At 54.2% G+C, this 19,703-nt stretch overlaps 1 protein-coding gene across 1 annotated transcript; it reads right to left on the bottom strand.

Moving 5' to 3' along the window:
• Positions 1-2,179: 2,179 nt before the first annotated feature.
• On the bottom strand, positions 2,180-13,176 carry TBATA (thymus, brain and testes associated). Its single transcript, XM_065894439.1, has 9 exons — positions 13,013-13,176; positions 12,496-12,731; positions 10,392-10,547; positions 9,428-9,507; positions 8,090-8,263; positions 6,077-6,158; positions 5,123-5,267; positions 3,487-3,539; positions 2,180-2,417 (listed from the first exon to the last, which is right to left on the bottom strand). The coding sequence occupies exons 1-9, from the start codon at positions 13,048-13,050 to the stop codon at positions 2,332-2,334; spliced, it is 1,050 nt and encodes a 349-aa protein (XP_065750511.1). The 5' UTR covers positions 13,051-13,176; the 3' UTR covers positions 2,180-2,331.
• Between the last annotated feature and the right edge of the window lie 6,527 nt (positions 13,177-19,703).

The following is a 19,703-nucleotide window of genomic DNA, read 5'->3' as shown; positions in this document are numbered from 1 at the left end:
CGACTATATGATTCCACTAATATGGTGGACCTAGAGTTGTCAGATTCAGAGACAGAAAGTGGAATGCCATGGACTGGGAAGAGCAGGGAATGGGAAATTATTAATGGGTTTCGGAGTTTCAGCTTTGCAAAATGAAAAGAGTTCTGGAGATGCATGGTGGTAATAGTTGCGCACAATGTGCATGTCGTTAATGACACTGATGTGTACACTTCAAAGTGGTTTAAATGGTTAATTTTGTGTTATGTATATTTTACAAGAAAATAATTGGAAAAAATTAAAATAGTGTGGGCTTTCTGGGGGCAAACTGGTGGCAGGGTTGAGGACAGGGCAGGGGAAATTCAGTGAGATGGCAAGGGGCATAGGTTTTAGTTTAGTTTTGTTTTTTTGGTCTTTTTGACCGCACCACGCGGCATGCGGGGTCCTAGTTCCCTGACCAGGGATCTAACCTGTGCCCCCTGCAGTGGAAGCATGGAGCCCTAACCACTGGACCACCAGGGAATTCCCAGGGCATAGTTGTTGTTGTTGTTGTTGTTTTTATAAATTTTATTTATTTATTTTTGGCTGTGTTGGGTCTTCATTGCTGCGCACGGGCTTTCTCTAGTTGTGGCGAGCGGGGGCTACTCTTCGTTGCGGTGTGCGGGCTTCTCATTGCAGTGGCTTCTGTCGTTGTGGAGCACGGGCTCTAGGCGCGTGGGCTTTAGTAGTTGCGGCACGTGGGCTCAGTAGTTGTAGCTCACAGGCTCTAGAGCACAGGCTTAGTAGTTGTGGCACACGAGCTTAGTTGCTCCGCGGCATGTGGGATCTTCCTGCACCAGGGATCGAACCCGTGTCCCCTGCATTGGCAGGTGGATTCTCAACCACTGCGCCACTGGGGAAGCCCCAGGGCATAGTTGTTATATGCGATGCTACCACCAGGGAAACATCCCCAGTGGAAGAGTGGCCAAGGACTTTTAAAAACAAGGTGATCTAATATTGACCATGAAGCTGTTTGCTGGGTTCACAGAAAATCCCCATCCAGCCCCTGATCTTTTTTTTTTTTTTTTTTTGCGGTACACGGGCCTCTCACTTTTGTGGCCTCTCCCGTGTGGAGCACAGGCTCCGGACGCGCAGGCTCAGCGGCCATGGCTCACGGGCCCAGCCGCTCCGCGGCATGTGGGATCTTCCCGGACCGGGGCACGAACCCATGTCCCCTGCATCGGCAGGCGGACTCTCAACCACTGCGCCACCAGGGAAGCCCCAGCCCCTGATCTTGATTGAAGCCTGCCGTGCACAAGTTTTGTGTGAAAGGGATCATATGAATTGATGTGGGGGAATGGGGGCAGTGCTGGAAGTATAGAGTAGAGCCACAATCCGTGGACTGAACTAAGTCAGTAGAAGTAGGAGCTCAGAGCCATAGGTGACCATGAAATTGTAAATACTCAATGCCGACCTCCCCACCCCATCCCAAGCAATTTGCAGAAATCTCAAGGAAGACACTGGACTTCCCAGAGGGTCAAAGCCGTCTTCTCTATATCTTAAAGGATAGAGACACCCCAGTTGCATCTGGGTCACATTTATATAATGTCCCTGTCCTTCTTGATCTTGCCAACCACCATTTTCCTAACCATATGCTCTTCAGGAATGTGAGCACAACTTTTGGTGAGGGTTGCTGTTCGTAAGGCAACAGAGTACAGCAGGTAGGAGCAGGGATTCTAGATCCAGACATGTTGCGTTTGGGTCCTGGTTGTCACTTACTGTGTGGCCTTGGACAAGCTAATTCACCTTTCTGAGCCTCACTCAGTTTATTCATCTATAGAATGGGAGGGATTCTCTACCTCATAGAGCTTTGGGGAACATCAAACATAGTACCATATATAAAATATGTACAGCAATCCATATAGTGTTCTATATGAATTAGCTAGTACCTGCCTCAGTGCCTGGTAGGAACTCAATAATTGGTATGGATCAGTATTGTAAAGTGGCCTGTGAGTTCCCACCCTCTGCTCTTATCTACCCAGAACCCTGGGAGACTTGGCTCAAGGATGAGCAGAGCCCCATCTACCACCTGCCCTTCAGTTCTCTGGAACCTAACAGAACCAGGGAAGCCCCACATGGGGAGGCTTTCTCCAAGGGAGTCAGGATGGTTTGGTACAGCTCATCCCCCCTCCTGGAGCAAACTACCCAAGCACAGACCTCCTGGTAGGAAGGCGGAACTGTCCTCTTAAGGGGAAGACAGTATTTTAATAGGCTCCATGTGATAGGAAAACCGGTATTGCTGTTGAGGAGGTGCAGGCCGAATCTTTGAACTCAGGGGCTCTTCTTGAGCAAGGTGGGCAAAGTGGTGCGAACTCCTCAACGCTCTACCTTTGGCTTTGCCGCCTTCTCTTCTGGGTTCTGGCTGGAGTGCACGCGAAGAACTTGTGCTTTCCCAGGGTTCTCTGGGGGAGGGGGTGGAACACAGCAGGCAGGAGAGCGTGAGGGGCCAGGTCCCTACCTGGGAGCTGCCCAGGAGATCTGGTGAGACCCCTTCTCCCCACCAGGCCCTGGTGGATATGTGTGTGCCTGGGTGAGGCCAGGCTTCCGCTCGGGCTCTCCTGGCAACCTGGGAGGGGTTGGCTCCCTTCCCCCAGCCTCACCACCCTCTTCTACATCCAGGTCACAGATGTCTGAGCAGTACCTACTCTGTGTCAGACACGCTGCCCGGCACACAGGACCCTTTACAGTCTAGTGGGGGAGAACAGTGTACATCGAGAATACCTGTCCTCTCCTCTCCCCTCCAACCTTCCTTCCCCTCCCCCCCACCCCCGCTCTGGTCTAAGGTACCCCCTCCTCCCTGGTCTCCTTCATCCCCTCTGGGACCCCACAGTCCATTATCTACACAGCAGCCAGAGGGGTCCCACCACACCCTGCTGACAACCCTCCAGTGAACCCCACGCTCTCTTTATGAGACCACAGGCCTGGCCTTTCCCACAGGCCGGCTCTGCCCACCTATCTCATTTCTTACCACTGTCCCCAACCCACAAGGCTCCGGCCACCCTGGCCTGCCTGCTCTTTCACCAACACACCTGGCATGTGGAAGCCCTGCTCGCAGGCTCTCCCTTGACCCAGAGAGGGCGGGATCCTTCCTGCCTTTCGGCTCAAGGGGCCCTCTCCCCACCCTACCAGTCCTCCTGATTCTGCCATCGCCCTGTCATTTTCCTTAGGGCACCCATCTGCCCCAGGTGTCTTTGCGGTCTGCACTCCTCTCCCTAGGATGAAGCTCCGCGGCAGCAGGAACTCGTCTCCAAGCTCTCCCCCAGTGATCCCAGAAGCTAGCGCTTAGGTACTAATTAAGGATCTGCTGAACGAATGAGTGTATGGATGGATGGATGGATGGATGGATGGATGGATGAAACGAGCCACTTCTTTGGGCAGGGCTTCATCTCCAGGGGGTCCTTGTATCCCCTGAGGAATCTAGCCATGGTGGGCCTCTCTGAGCCCCCAGTGACCTGCTATGTGGACTCTTACCTGGTTTTTCGCTTTTTGATGGAGGTGGCGTCTTCGTCTTCTTCAGGAATTGGCTAAAACCAACACAAGGAGAGGCTGGGAAGGTCAGGCTGGAGCCGTGCAGCCAGCCGAGTGGCAGGGTGGGCAGGGAGGTGGGGAAGGTGCCCCAGGGAGAGGCAAGACCCACCCCTCCTGAGAGCCAGCAGGTGTCTGTCCAGGGATGGCCCCACCCCAAGCAGGACCCCAACAACTGTGACTCCATCGCCCGCTGTAGCCACAGGGAACCAAGGCCCTTCTGTAAGGACCTGTAGGGAGGCCACTGCACCTGCCCTCCCTTGGCTTACTGCTTCCCTGCAGACAGGAAGCCTTCCTGTGTGAGTGGAGAAGACAGAAACCCTGCTTCCCTAATGAATTACTGATGAGCATGGATAACATTCATATCTTGTATTGGCTTTGCACTCAGCAAGCCTTTTGATGCACCCGATGTAATTTTTCCTCCCTGTGATTCCAGGAAAGGGTGTTTTGAGAAGGTGAAACAGAGGCTCACAGATGGGAGGTGGCTTGCCTAAGGTCACAGTGAAGCTGCCTTACCACTGTGCCACCCCTGGTCTCAAAGTGGAAAAGAAAACCAAGTCCAGGGCCAGAGCACCCACACCTTCAGCACATCCAGGCCAGCACGGCACGCCGCCCCCTTCTCACCAATCCACCCACCCGCGCTCCAGCCACTCCCAAATTTAACATTCCCTAACACTTCCCATTTCTGACTTCCACTCCTGACTTTCCCCACCCTCTCATTTGCTTGTTCAAATCCTATCCATCCCAGCAGTGTCCCCAGGCGCTATCAGACATACTTAGGGGACTGTTGGAAATACACATCTCCGCGTTCACCCCCACCCTACTGTGTGACAACCTCTAGGCATCTGCCTTTTCAGTAAGCTCCCTGGTGGATCTGAGCGCTGCTGGGCTTGGAAGTCAGATAAGCCTAAGTCTGAACCCCAGCTTTTCTGCTGCCCAGCTGCGTGATTTGGGGCTGTCATTCAACTGTTCCTGAGCCTCAGTTTTCTCATCTGTAAAATGGAGGTAATACTGCCTCCGTGGGTGGCTGTATGGACTAGAAATGTGTTAAACACCCAGCGGTGTCAGGCAAACATAGTGGGCACTCAGGATTGCTGGTCCCATGGCTGACACTCAGGCCCCACTCCCCTGCTGTGTGCGGACTTCCCTCATCTTCCCTTTCCCCAGCTCATCATTAATCCTTCTCTCCAGCCATGCAGAGGACTTAATACCGGCATAAAGGTACTTCTGCCTGCCTTGCGTCACCGTTCCTTCTCTGCTTTGTCTTCCCAAAGACCAAGAGCTCCTGGAGAGCTAGATGTGGCATACCCAGCCCTGTCTTGCTATAAGTGACACAGGTCACCCCTTAGCATCCCCACAGCTGGCCCCTGGAGTCTGGTCTGGTAGAGTAAGCTTTCAAGCCGCATAAGTAGAACTGGGGGTTCCGGGGGAGAGCATGGGCCTCTTCCTCCAGGACAGGCTTAGGCAGCCCAGGCTCTGGCCAGCACCGGGCTCCCTCCTCTGGCCTCCCCTGGCCTCACCTGGGAGGACAGGTGGCTGAATGTTAGGCAGGAGAGGGGCAGCTGAGGGGTGCGAAGCCCACCTGTAGGGTAGCTGTTGCCTGTCTTGAAGTGGTTCTTGAATTTCCTGGAGCTGGTTCAGGAGTTTTTCTGCTGGGATGGAGACTAGGGCCTGGGGAAGGAGCTGAGCCACTGCTGTCTGCAGGAGGCCTAGTGCCATGTCTTTCTCTGTAAGCACAAGCGGGGGAGAATCCTCAGGGGCAAGACCTCGGCCCCCATCCTGCCACTAGGTGGGAAAGTCAGGGAGCGGGGCCTCCAGCTCTTCTGCCCAGTGGGCCCAGGCGCCTCTCTCTAACCATCTCACATTCTGTCCTCGGGGGCCCGTGGGGAAGGCCACACTTCTCTGGCCCCTGTGTGTGCAGCGTGCCTCGGCCTTCCACACCTCTCTCGAGTGTCCCTGGTTCTTGGTTCACCTGCCACCGCGGCCCCTGGCCCCCTGGGAAGCCTGCTGGGGACCCGCCCTCCCCCCACCTCCTCCTCCACTCTCCCGTCCAGTCAGCTCTCTGGCTCTCATCACTCCTCACCCTCCCACTTAGATACACCCTCCACCTACCGTCCCAGTGAGTATATGTACGTCCATTTACGTGTCCATGTGCACGTGTGTGTGTGCTCTTATGTACGTGTATTTGCATCTCTGTGCGTGTGCATTTCCCACGGTGGTGGATTAAAGGCCGTGTCCACTAAGTATGGTCTTTGAATGTCTCCCTCCCAGGGGCCGAGGCCTGCGGTCAGTGTGGAGGAGGGGGTCCCCCCTAAGGAGCAGGGTCGTGGAAACCCTGCTGAGGAATGTGGAGGGGGGAGCAGTGACGTTGTCTAGCTGGAAGAGATTAGTTTGGGGCTCCAAAAAAGGAGGAGAGGCCCCCGTGTGTGGCCCTGGGGTGGGAGCCGAGTGACACCTGAGTCCTGCAGAAACAGTGGACACAGCCCTCAGCGGTCTGAACTCAGACGAGGTTCTGGGCCCGGGACTGTGTCCTCACCCTTGGGCGGCGCGTAGAGTAGCCAGAACCGGATAGTATTCAAGGAGTCTGTTTGCAGGATTTGAGAAAGCAGCTCCAGGATCTGTGGGCAGGACGACAGGCCTGGGTCAGCTTGGCTGGACAGCACGTAGCTGGCTGCAGAGCTGCCTCCCCCGCGAAGTGGTCTCCCAGAGCCCTTGCTTGGCTAGACGTGTCCCCACGACGGTCCCTGCCTCCCCTCCGCATGGGACTTTACACTTTGTAGAAAGCGTTCTCTGCCTACAGCCCTGGAGGAAGATTCTTAACCTCCCTACTGGGCATCTGAGGCCTCGAGAGAGGACGACACCTCGCAGAGCTGTTGTGGCAGAACAAAGCCTCAGAATCAGACACCTGGACCCCTCGTCCCTGAGCCCTACTTGGGCTGGTTGTACCCCAAAGTCCCTCACTGGGAAGGCAAGGTCGGGGCTGGCCCGTCAGCTCCTCAGAGACGCACCGAGTCCCAAATGCTTGGGTCCTTGGTGTGGGGATTTCAGGGACCCCATGGGCCTCCCCTCCCTGAAGTTCCCAAGTTCAGAGATTGGAGATGTTAGCAAAGAGGTGGGGTGATCCCTGTGGGCGGCCTGAGGGTCGGAGTCAGCTGGTTCTGTGCCCTGCTCGGCCGGGGGCTCCTTCCCGCCCAGAGCCCTGTGCTCTTCACTCCCAGCCGCCTTCTCAGCCTTCTCAGCCTCCAGCATCTTTGCTACTTCGGGGCCCTTTCCCTGCGGCGTCCTCCGGTCAGGGATCATTGGCAAGAGATCCAGCTCTGTCTTGGAAGGGCGATGGGGGCTTCCTAGGCCAGGCTGCTGCTGGCGGCTGTGCCTGTGTGGAGCTGGGGCCCACGGGGGGAGGCAGAGCCCCCGGAGTCCTAGGAAAGTGGGGTTCCCTCAGCGCTTGGTGGTCAGTCTCCCCAGGACCCAAGGTGCGCTGTCAGTGCCCAGCAGGTCTGCCTCATCCCTGGCAGAGCGGGAACTGGGCCGGGCCTCTCCCCAGGCCTGCGACTGCTAGGCTGCCCACCCTCACCCCCGGGTACCCGCCCCCTGAGGTGACCCCCGCCCCCATCTGCCCGGGGTCCCTCTCCATTCTCCGCACCCAACTTACCTGCCCTGTGCCCCCTCCCCACAGGACCCGAGAACCTACTTCCAGGGAAGGTGAGGCCGCCCTATGGTGGAGAAAGCACTGTGTTCTAGCCCCTGCTATGCTGCGTCCTCTCGGGGGACCTGCGCCGTGGGCTGTCACCCGGCAGGGCCTCAGCCTCCCCATCTGTGGAATGGGGTCCTGTCTGCTCTATCTGTTCCCTGAACTGTCTTAAGGCTCCAAGGGGACTGCGTGCTTTAAAGCACTGGTCACAGGGAAGGTGTCAGGATGCTGGAGAACGTGTGCACCTTTGAACAGAGACTCGCACTGCCTCGCCCACCAGCACGACTCCTGCGTGCCTCTCAGGCCCCCATGGGACACTCGAACACGGAGGAGGGGACTTTATGCTTCGCTGCCGCACAGACCAGACGGCTCCAGGGTTTGGGGAGGTGGCTGTGACCAGCCTTGCAGGCTGCGGGGGGGCAGCAGGCTGGGCGTGGTGAGGACACGCCAGGCAGGGCCTCCACCTCCAGGCTTCTCATTCCACCGCCGTGGCTCCCTTCGCTAACACGTCAGGTGCCACAGCTGGACCAGACCTTGTGACAACGTGTCCGTGCTCCCAGTTTGGCTAAATCATGGAGCTAAGGTCCCGAGAGTGAAAAGGACTTAGAGAGGGAAAGGCTCAGACAGAAAGCTAGAGGCAGCTGGGGATTGGAATCCAGGCTCCTGACTCCCAGGTCTGGGGTTTTTGAGCCTTATGGTCTCAGGTGCAAGGCTCCCTGGGAGAAGCCAGGCTTGAAAGCAGTTTGCAAGGGTCCTAGTTGGATCCCTGTGAGCCTGGGAGCAGGTACCACCATGTTCTCTGCCCTCAGACTAGGGCCTCTGTAGGGTCCACAGCCCCCAACCTTCCCAGCACCTCACCAGCAACTCCTGATCCTGTAGGATGAAGGTCTGGTCTCCTCCATCTGTGCTCGCACAGTGGTTTCGTACGCCCTGGCGGGAGTGGCAGCGGGCCATGGCCCGGGTGGAAGCAGGGATGAGCCTACCAGTCTCTGCTGAGTACTTTGCCCCCTTCTCCCGCTGAGGCTCCTCCTTCTGCTGGGAAAAAAGCAGCCAGAGACTCTTGGCGGAGAGGGAGAAAGAGGAGAAAGCAGAGGGGACAAGGGGGAAAAGAAGAGGAGGAGGCCAGGGACCCAGGATATCACCCAGGCCAGCCCGACCCTGTCCTAGACCCCTCTTGCCAGTGGGGTGGCCCTTCCATTATAGCTATTGCTCTTCCTGCTGGAATTTCATTGAATGTTGGCTCCCCGCCATGGTTCTCGGGTGGTCCTTGTACTTCTTCTTGGGTAGGCCCTCCCCATGCCCCTCCCCCCAGCCCATCAGAGATTTGAAAACAGCATCCTGCCTTGGTGTAGGATACTGTCCCCCACAGCTTGCCATCCTTTCTTTGCCCTGGGAAACCTTCCTGAGCCAGGCCTGTGGGCACAAGGCCTAGCACCTCCTGCCCCTGGAACTCCAGTTAAGACTGGTAGTATCCTTCTCCCCATTTTAAAGATAAGAAAACGGAGACCCAGACAGCTTAGCTGAGTTGCCCTGAGTGTCACAGTGAGTTAGCTGCAGAGCAGGGACGAGAACTCTGTTGCCCAAGACAAGGGCGGGACCAGACTCAGCCACAAAGTTCCAGGCCTGTCCTAGGACCAATTTCAACCACCTTCAAGCTGCCTCCCACTTGTCCTTATTGGTTTATCAGCAAATAGCACCCGGGAGGCCACCCCCATTCTGTCTGTAATTCTTCAGGGATTTTCCACCCCTTCTCAGATTAGACACGAAACTAAGTTCAGAAATGAGAAACAAGCTGATCTTGCCTACGTCCAAAGTCAGCCCTTCTCCCACCTTCTCCCTCACTGCTGCCCACTGGTACCCTGTTCCTCAGCCCTCTGGTCTCTAAAGATGCCCTGCATTTTCCAGCTTGTGAGCCTTTATGCTGTGTGCTTCCACTAGGCACGCCTCTCCCCATCCGCTTCTAAACTATGAGCCCTTCTTGGATTTCTCCACCTGGTACGTTCTGTCCTCTGAACCCTCACTGGGACCCTCTCCCTTGGGTTGAATTCATGGGCCCCTTCCCCTGTGCCAACAGTAGCGCCTCTCAGGAAGGCTCGCTCTACACTGATCTCCTGGAAGCCACGTGGGAGGGATTTAGTTACAAAGGAGTGAGTCCATTTCATCTCTTCTCAGGCAGCTGCTTTGTTCTGCACCCACCTCCTTGCTCTTCAGTGCATTCTCCTTGGTGAAGATGGCCACCCGGGAAGCCAGGTCTTTCAACTCCTTCTTCCAGGCCTCTGGAAGGAGGGGACGAGATCCGGCCAACTGATACCTGGGGCTCTCCTCCTTGCCCTCCCTGTACACTGGATGTGGGGAGGACTGTAGGTGGAAGAGCCTCCTCTCCTCCCCGTCTTTCTGCCCTGCATCTTCAAGGGAAGGGTAGTTTCACCGGGGAGGTGGTGCCCTTGAGGGAAGGAGTAGGAATCACACCACTGGTGGGTTGGTGGGTATGGTGGCTACTGATATTGGTGTCCTAGCCTGTGGCTTTACTGGGAGATGCTGGAGAACATTTGGCTACATGTACCAAAATGTTTGTGATTTAGTCTAGCTTTGCCTCTTTTAGGAGCCCAAAGCCAGGACAGAGATTCAGTCGATATGCTGTGGCAGTTACTAAAATACTGAGTGACTCCTGGCGAGGTTGGTAACGAGCACTGCAGCAAGCCTTCCAAGCCCCTCTGCCCCTTCCCCAGGGTCCTCCCGCCCTTAAGGGAAAGGGAAAGGCTTGGCAGAGCAGAGGCCTCTGAAATGCTGCCCTCCCCCTCCACCCCCCAACGCACTATCTATGGCTGACTGTTCTGATTGGCTGGTGCCTGAGTACGCAGGTTACGAAATACAGTGTTTCCAACACTGTTCCTGGCTAGAGCTGTAAGTCACATGACTGTTGCCCAAATCTGCTTGTCATGACTCCTCAGACACATCAAAGCCAAGCAGGGGTGTATTTCTGAGGACCTGGGGTTGGGGAGTAATGCAAATGCAGCTGCCTGAGGAAACAAGGAAAACACTGGGGTTCCCCACCAGACCCCACTGACCTAAGAGCAATGGCCCTTTCTTTCTCAGGCACCCACCCAAGCCAGGCACACGTATAACCCCAAGGTAGAGGGGCTGTGGCCCAAGTACCCACCAGAAGAAAGCCAGGGATCCCGATTGGACTGCGGGTCTCCAATGGGGACCGAGATGGTGGGCATCCCGATCAGAGAGCGGGGTAAGAGTGCGGCTTGACGTGAGGCGGCCAGAGAGAACTCGTCCCTGACAACACAGACAGGCTTCCCGGTGAGATCTGTGAAGGGATAGAGGCTGTGCGAAGGGGGGCCTGAGTGGACCCCAAGAACTCCGGGGGGCTGGGAGGAGGCTGGTGAGCAGGGGCTGCACTTGGCCCACTTCCTCCAGTAACCACAAGCCCAGAGATGGCGAGAGCTGGGAGGGCCTCTGTAACCACTGTGACCTTACCCCTGGGGACACTTAGAATGGCAGCGAAAGGATGTGCTCAGGGTCACGCAGTGAGTCAGGCAGAGGTAAGACAGGAACCCTGGCTTCCTGAGACCCTAGTCCTGGGGTCCTTTCGGTGTTCTACGACAGGGCAGTGAAGTGCAGGTGTGAGCACAGAGGCAGGCAGCTTAAAGAAGAGGATGTGGGGACGGGGGCATTAAGCCACAGTTTGTGACGAGAGGGGCCTGGGCTCAAATCACAGGGAGCGAGACCCTCTGGATAAAACTTCATGCCATCTGTCAGGCTTCCAGGGCTGAGTGCGTGGCAGCCTGGAGGTGGTAAGAGACATTTACACGTGAGGACCCTCCAGTCTAAGGTTTGTGTGATGTTATAGCATCATTAGTTAAGCTTTGGGGAACAGCCTGGTTAGGACGTACCCAGGGTGCTCACTCTGTCTTCCCGAACACTTTCCTTTGGTGCCAGGACCCCTCATTCTCCTGGGTCCTCCTGGCTCACCAGCCGCCCGGCTACTGCTTCTTCTTCATCTCCTCAACCCCTCAGCCTTGGGGTCCCCAGGCTCATGCCAGGTTCTCCTCCCCCGCATCTACATGGTCCCCTGATGATCCCATCCAGCACGTCACTTCAAATACCACCCCCATCTGAGCGGCTCTCACGTTGGCATCTCTGCCCCAGATGGACCTGACTGCCTACTCGATACCTCCTCTCGGACTTCTAAGAGGCATCGCACATGTTGCATCTCCCACGTCCCAGACTGAACCCCTGACCGTCCCCACCCTCCACAGGCCCCTTCTGTGGGCTTCCCCGTCTCAGCCAGTGCAACTCCAGTTTTCCAGTTACTCAGGCCAAACACCTGGGAGTCAGGCTGCCTCCTCTCCCGTCTCGTACTCTGTTTTGAATCTATCAGCAAATCCCGTTGGCCTTACCTTCTGTATATCTCTCGAGCAGGGCCACTACTCCTCCACTGCTACCTCCCCGGTCCAAGCCACCATCCATTCAAAAGCCAGTAGATCCCTTCTGCTACCTCTTTGCTCTCAACCTTCCAGTGGCTCCCACCTGACTCAGTGACATGGCTGAAGGGTGACCACGGTGAGCTCCAAGGCCCACGCGTTGTGGGCCCAGCTGCCTCTCTGATGCATCTCCTTTCTCTCCCCTCCTGACTCTGCTCCAGCCACACTGACTTCCTTGCTGTTTCTCCAACAGAGCCAGGCTGCTCTTGCCTCAGGGCCTCTGTCCTTGCTGTTCCCTCTGCCTGGGACACTCTTCCCCCTGAGATCCACACGGGTCATGCCCTGTCTTCCTTTATCCTTTGCTCAAATGTCATGCTGTTGGTCAGGCCTCCCCGTATAGCCTTGGCACTTACCACATCTGACACCTTATCTATTTCCTATTCTTTCCCACCAAAGAGTCGGCTCCGTGAGGGCAGGCACTGTCTGTCTCGCTCACTCTCATAACCCCAGGACCTAAAACACTGCTTGACCCATAGTTCACACTCATTAGATATTTGGTGGATGAATAGCTGAGTGGATGAAATGGCCTGAGTTAGACAAGAGAATGCAGCTCTGCAGGAGAACATTCATCCCTTTCTCTGATTTGTAAAATGGGAGAATCGGCAATGACGTAAATCCCGTAGGGCTAGGCAGTCTGCCCTTGGACCCCCGCACCCTGCCCCTGTCTCAGGTCGTGTCTTGGCTCGGCCAAGCGCGGGCTGGGTCCTCCCTTTCCAGCACGCCCTCCCCTGTCCCCACCTCCGGCCAGGCTCTGGCCTGCCCCAGCCCTACCTTGGATGTGGGTCACGTGCTGGGGATGGGGGTGGTGCCGGGAGAAGAAGGAGTGATGGCTGAGGTGGCCGAAGCGGTGGGCACCGGGAGTTTGGGGCTTGGAGGTCCTCAGTGCCTCTCGGATCAGCTTGAAATCCACAATCCCTGGGATCATCAGTTCTTTCTGTGGCCCGCCGTCCGCATGGCTCCTTGGCCTGCACCCTGACTTCTTCTCGGGTTTTGGCTCAGTCCTTGGCCTGAAGGAGAGGGTCAGGGAGAAGCAAATGGAGCCCCCCGGCAGCGGTGCCCACCTGAGCTTATTAGAATCCATCCCTGAGATGCTCTGAAGTCTGGTTTCCGGGATTTCACCGCCACCCCCGTGACACCAAAGCTGAGCCTCCCCCAGGGTCCTTTCCCAGCCATGCCATCCGGCCGCAGGGACCCTTCTGTCTTCCTAAGTTGCCTGAGCAGGGAGCCAGGACCCCAGTTTTCTCTCAGAAACCATTTCTAAAGCCAGAAAGAGAAGCCATAGACCCACCTACTCATCCAAATACCTGGACTGGAGCAAAGGTACATTATATACACCTCCAGGGCCAGGGGGCTGACCCTAGCATGGGCCTCTCCCCAAGCCAAACAGTTGGCAGCCCAAGAGAAGCCAGCTATAGGCTGTCACCCTCCCCCCTTGCCCTTAGGGGCAGTTTTGGCCCAGACTCAGCGTCCAGGGGCCGAAGCTGGCGCCAAGGCCAGACTAGGCCAGCGAGTCCTTGTCCCGTGGGGGCCCCTCCTGGGAGATGCAGAGGTGACAGGGCGGCTGTCAGGGCTGCGTCGCTGCAGGGAAGCCTCAAGCTCTTGCTTCGCTTCGCTGGAGACAAGTGTCTCAGGTTCTCTGTCCTCCACCCGCACCCCTTCCCTCTCCTGAGGACGCTGTGCTTCTGCCCCCGGAGGAGGCGATGGAGTAGGTCCAGCGAGGATCCTAAGGTGGGCTGCTGTCTGCCAGGGGCCTGGTGGGACCACCTGCCTGCTCACTGTCTGCTTTCCCTTCTGGTGGTCCTGGCTGAAGGGAGTCCTTCTGGAGGTGTATAGATGGACTCTGGATATGCTAAGCAAGGCGTTTTGCCCCAGGAACCTCTGCGGATCTTGCTGACCAGGCCCCTGAGTTTCCTGTTCCGTCCTCGATTCGCCTCTAAGGGGTCTGGGACTTAAAGAAATAAAGCAAACCTTCTCTGAAAGTCACTGTTAGCTGGCCTCCGCTACCCCCAACTAACAGAAGTCAGCCCCTGAAAACCCCTGGAATTTCTGTGCTCCTGACCCCTGCCTGTGACTCTCTCCCTACGCAGGAGGGGCCCTGCTTGTGACTTTGCTAACTCAGGCCTGAGAACCCACTGGGGGCCTGGCTGATGGCAGTGGAAGGTGATCTCCACTTGGACCCTCAGTTTGTTGAGTTCCTTTGTCTTCCACCCACCCCGGCCCCCTCCACCTCCTTGGTCAGCAGGGAAGGCATTTGGGACCTTACCTCGTCAGTGGATGCTCTGCCAATTGGGTCCTCACTTCCGTAGCCATTGTAGGGCCTCTAACAGAGTAAGGACCGGTGAATTTAATACTAGTGTTGAAGACGGATAACAGGAACTCTTGTTGACTGGTAGTAGGAGTGTAAACCGGAACAGACTTTAGGGGAAAAAATTGGCAATATCTTATAAAATTGAACATTTGCATGCCATATCACCCAGCAATTCCTCTCCCAGAAATATACCCCAGAGAAACTCTTGCAGATATGCAAAGGGGGCTATGTGTAAGAATATTCAAACCAACATTGTTCAAATTAGCAAAAACCTGGTGACAATCTAAATGTCCAGTGGCAGAAGAATAGATAAATATGCTGTGGTCCGTTCAGACAATTGAACGTTATATTGCAACGACAATGAACGAACCACAGCTACTCGCAACAACATAGATGAATCTTACAAATGTGATGCTAAGTCCAGGAAAGCAAGTTGCAGGAGACCATATGGCCTGAGATGCTTTTTAAAGATAAAGTTCAGAGCTTCCTTGGTGGCGCAGTGGTTGAGAGTCCGCCTGCCGATGCAGGGGACACGGGTTCGTGCCCTGGTCCAGGAGGATCCCACATGCCGCGGAGAGGCTGGGCCCATGAGCCATGGCTGCTGAGCCTGCGCGTCCAGAGCCTGTGCTCCGCAGCGGGAGAGGCCGCGGCAGTGAGAGGCCCGCGTACCACACACACACACAAAAAAATAATAATAATAAAGATAAAGTTCAAAAGCAAGCAAAATTAGAGGACTTCCCTGGTGGCGCAGTGGTTAAGAATCCACCTTCCAATGCAGGGGACGCAGGTTCGACCCCTGTTCAGGGAACTAGATCCCACATGCATGCTGCAACTAAGAGAATGCATGCCAAAACTAAGGAGCCAGTGAACCGCAACTAAGGAGCCCACTGGCCTCAACTAAAGAGTACACGTGCTGCAACTAAGGAGCCGGCGAGCTAAAACTAAGGAGCCTGCCTGCTGCAACTAAGAGCCGGCACAACCAAAATTAAAAAAGAAAGAAAGAAACAAAAAGCAAGGAAAATTATCATAAACGTGATAAAACAAGAAAAAAAGCAATGAACGCTAAACACAAAATTCAGATAGAGGCTATTTCTGGGGGCAGGTGGGAAGGGGAGGGGGGAAGGAGAGGAGCAAATATGATGTGTTGATGGTGGTATTCTAGTTCTTGGTTTGAGAAGTGCATTTACTGGTGATGACATGAATGAAAGATAATAGGTGTTAAAGCCAAGAATTGTGATTAATCTAAATCTATGGATCTGTACATATAGTGCTGGGGTTGCAGGTGCCAAGGATGGGGTTGAAGCAGGAAATCAGTGCATTCTGAGAATTAACCATCTGAGTCATAGAATCTGCAAGGGACCCCAGAGATCGCCCAGGGCCAGCCTTCCATCAGGTTAGGGTGGAGGGGAGCAGACAGCACTGCCTGAGATCGGGTAAGAGGAGAGACTTGGAGATCAAACAGCAAGGAGCCAGGCATCCTGACTCAAAGTCTCCTGATCTTTGCCTACAGAGAAAACCAGTTGGCAGGGCTTCCTTTGAAGGAAGTTTGGACATCCTTAATGATGGGGGCTAGGCTCTAGAGCACTTAGATGCTGCAGGGTTGAGGACAGGGCATTGGGATGCCCCATACCCATCTGCCTACAGGAAGAAAACTCGATAGAACAGAGACTTTTAAATACTTTTGACTGTGACCATAGTAAGAAACTCATTTTTACATCATAACCCAATTCACGCACACAAGTGTGCATGCATTTGTGTGTGTGTGTGAAACTGAAGCAATTCTTACCCTTGTTATATATGATGCATACTGATAGTTTCATCCTATTTTTTGTTTTCATTTTGTCAGTGTTAGATGCAAACTATTAAATTGATTTTATAAGCCACTAATGGGTCATAGCCCACAGCTGCTGTGAAGAGGTCAACAGAGCCTCTAGCGGGCCAGGCCTGCCTTTTCCAGAGCAAGCCAGGCCGGGGCCCCACTGAATCTGACCCTGACCTTCCTTCCCTCTCTCCCTGGGCCCCCAGCTGGCCAGGCACAAGGGGCCTGATGACACCAATGCAGAGACAGAACTTCCCTTTTCCCCTCTGGGTCCTCCCCCAGGCCCTGGGCTGTCTGGAGTGCCCATTTCCTGCCCTGTGGAGATCCCTGGACTCACGGAGGAAAGTGGCCGCTATAGCATGTGGGTGAGTAGCCCTTGCTGCCCCAGCAGGAAAGAGCAAAAGGACACATCAATGGAAAGGCTCGTCAGTTCTGTGGGTAAGCCTGTCGCTTTGTGACTGCATGAGCCAGTGGTTGCTAGGTTACCTCTGCCCCACAACTCCAGAAGCCCAGCACCCCTCTCCTCACCCCCATCCAGCTTCTCTTACCCTTCCTGCAGGGTCAGGAAGGCTCGCTCGAGGACCTGCTTGCCTCCCTCCAAGCTCCCTTTCTATCTCCCATTCAGCGCTTTCAATGGGGACCAAGGGAGAAAATGAGAATCAGGGGCTGGTTTCAGCCAGCGAGCATCAGGCAGAGAGAGAAAACCTGGCAAAAAGTTTGGTTGGGCTGGGTACCAGCTCTGTCAGCCTGACCGGGCTGTCTGCCACCACGGAGGGGGTCTGTCTCCAGGCGTCCTATTTCTGGGGATTGATTCGCAGAGAGCTGTCTCTTAGATGGAGAGGAGGAGGCCGCCAACAGGGACGCCAGAGCATCCCTGCAGCCCTACTCTAGGCAGGTTAGCTGGGTGGGAGGACCCTGGGCTTTCAGTTCGGCAGGAGTTTCCATGGGATTCTGACACTCCTTAGATGTGCCACCTTGAGTAAGTCGTCTGTACTGCCAGAGGTGTGGAACAGTGGTAAGAATACCTGGTTCCAATTCCAGCTCTACTTCCTAGCTATGAGGCCTCAGACAATTCACCTGATGTCTCCGAGCCTCAGTTCCTCTGTCTCTGAAATGGAGATGATACTTGCACTTATTCTCACGGGGGTTTTGAGACTGCATGACGTAATACACTAGTGCTTGGCACCAAGTATGCTAACTTATGTTGTTACCCTCTCTGAGCCAATACAATGGGGTACCCTCACCTACTTCTCAGGTTGTTCTGAAGGACAAACGAACTAATAGAAGCGAAGCACCTAGTCATATGCCTGGTGCACAAGAGATACTCAAAAGTGGTAATAATAATCACTGTGATTGGTATCCTTTTTTTTTTTTAATTGAAGCATAGATGATCTGTAATTGGTATCTTGGTGGAGGGGAGATGGAGGGGGATGGGATGAGTCCTGAGCCTGAGAACTACCATGGGTAGTTTACTTTGTTTCTTTGAGGCTCAACTTGGACCGCTGAAACAGGGGACCGGGATAATCCTTTGTCCACAGGGCTGACGTGAGATCAGAGGCTGTGAGGGGTGTACACAGAGTCTGTAAACAATGCAAGGGTTTGCAGACGATGCTTGGTGCTGTCCTAGGAGTGAGGCTGCTGGGCCTCAAAATGGATGGGGGTGGGCCTAGTCGAGGGTCTTCCTTCTCGGCACCCCTGGCTTCATATCAGTGGCCCAAGGCTTCTAGACTCTGTGTCCTCTGCTGGGGAGGAAGAGCAGGAAGGAGGATAGCTAGAGGCAAACCCAAGTTCTTCAAAAGTTCTGCCCCTCCCCACTGAGGGGTGGGGACGCAAAGCACTGCAGTGCCCCATTCAGGGCGGGGTGGGGGGTGCCTCTGAGCTTGGCCTTGCCTCCAGTGCTTTTCCATCCACACAGGTCAGAATGTTCTCCCTTCAGGCTCTGGCTTCTGGGCTTGTCTCTGCAGGAATGAGGTGACCCCTTTGAAACCATTCTGAAAGCCCCACTCTTGCATGCTTCTGGGAATCCTGATGGCTACTATGACAAATAAGACTGTATTTGAAAGGAGAGAGAGCGTTCTTTCCTCCTGCCAGCCCCGCTGTGCTGCTTTCAGCTTACCTGAGGGTTTTCCCACAATGTGACCGTCTGACTCAGCCGAGAATAAAACCCACTCATCCTCCCCTTGCACCTCTTGCCCCTACCACTGTGTTGTTTAAAACTGAACACCGGGTCTCCGTGCAGATTGCAGCTTTGGGATTGAAGGGGGTATCGTATGGAATGCCCTCAACACTGGTTTATAAGGTTTATGAGAGAATTGAGAGGAGACCCTTCTGACTGCTCTTTACGGAGCGTCAAAAAGAGGAGAGAGATTCTGTCTGCCTGTAAATGGTTTGAAGTACAGTCCTCCTGCTGGGATGCCTCAGTTATAAGAGGAGCACTATAAAATTTTGTGGAGTACTTCTTATGTGCCAGGCACTGTGCTAATCCTTTTTTTTTTTTTTTTTTTTTGCGGTACGCAGGCCTCTCACTGTTGCAGCCTCTCCCATTGCGGAGCACAGACTCCGGACGCACAGGCTCAGCGGCCATGGCTCACAGGCCCAGCCGCTCCGCAGCATGTGGGATCTTCCGGGACACGAACCTGCGTCCCCTGCATCGGCAGGCGGACTCTCAACCACCGTGCCACGAGGGAAGCCCCAAAATGCAGTCTTTTGATGGAGAAAAATTTCTCATTTTAACTTAGACCAGTTGATGGATTTTGTCCTTAGTGATGAATGGCGTTTGTGTCCTACTTAAGAGCTCTTTGCCTACCCAAAGTTATGAAGATATTTTTCATATTATTTTCTAGAAAGTTTACTATCTTACTTTTCACATTTAGAGCTATGATCAGTCTGGAATTGCTTTTTGTGTAAGGTGTAAGATAGGCAACAAGAGCCATATTTTTCTCCCTACAAATATCTATTTGACCAGCACCATTTTTAAAAACACTGTCTTTGACTTGCTTCTCTCTGGTATCACCTTTATCAAAATTCAAGTGTCCATATACGTGTGGGTCTGTCTCTGGACTCGTTCTTTTCGAGGGCACTATGGGTCTAGCATTCTGCCAATACTACACTCTCTTAGTAACTGTAGTTTTAAATACATCTTGATATCTAGTGGTATAAAACTTCATTGGAGAAAACTATTTTTTTTCTCCATTCTCAGTACTTCTGACGCCAGATGTATGGGGTTTTTCCCACACCGAGCATTTCCCCATTTCAGCAGGAACCAACTGGGTGTCCTACAAGTTTAACTTAATTCTGACACTGTCTGCCTGAAGACAGCATCAGACCCCACAGGTTAAGGGCCCAGTCCCATAAGGTTGCCCCCATTTCAGACACTGAAACTGAGTGTCCCGCTAAAACTAAGTTCCCTTACTGAGTTGATGATTAATCTCTCAATCCAAAACTTTATTCCCTTTCTTGTTCCCTCTGACCTCAATCCTGTGCTAACTGAACACTCATCGACCAGGTTCAGATGACTAAAATTGCTGTTGTCGATAACATGATAACATCGTTAATGTACTCAGGTTGCTACTATAGATATCATCATTAACGAACAAACTCAGATTGTTTCTCCAGGGCAAGTGAGATAACAGGCCCTTGAGCCATGGACCACCTGGCCAGAGAATCCAAAACCAGGGACATCCTGAGTCCCAGAACCTGAATGTCACAGAAATGTCACCTGATGATGATTAATCCCAGCCTCTTTGTTCTTAACCCTTCAAAACATCCCTCACTCAAAGACCAAATGGAGTGGACATGAGGCTTGTCTCCCACTCCCTTGCTGGGTGTGATGCAATAAAACCCTTACTTTGC

The sequence above is a fragment of the Phocoena phocoena genome, chromosome 16 (genome assembly GCF_963924675.1).
Source record: "Phocoena phocoena chromosome 16, mPhoPho1.1, whole genome shotgun sequence".
Lineage (NCBI taxonomy): Eukaryota > Metazoa > Chordata > Mammalia > Artiodactyla > Phocoenidae > Phocoena > Phocoena phocoena.
This window is presented reverse-complemented; position numbering and strand designations above follow the sequence as displayed.

Coding starts and splice junctions, on each gene's coding strand:
- TBATA (XM_065894439.1), bottom strand. CDS start 13,050: ATGTACCTTTGCTCCAGTCCAGGTATTTGGATGAGTAG. Junction 10,548..12,495: donor GCACGTGACCCACATCCAAG/GTAGGGCTGGGG, acceptor ATCCCTTCACAG/ATCTCACCGGGAAGCCTGTC. Junction 6,159..8,089: donor TACAGGATCAGGAGTTGCTG/GTGAGGTGCTGG, acceptor TCCTGCCCACAG/ATCCTGGAGCTGCTTTCTCA.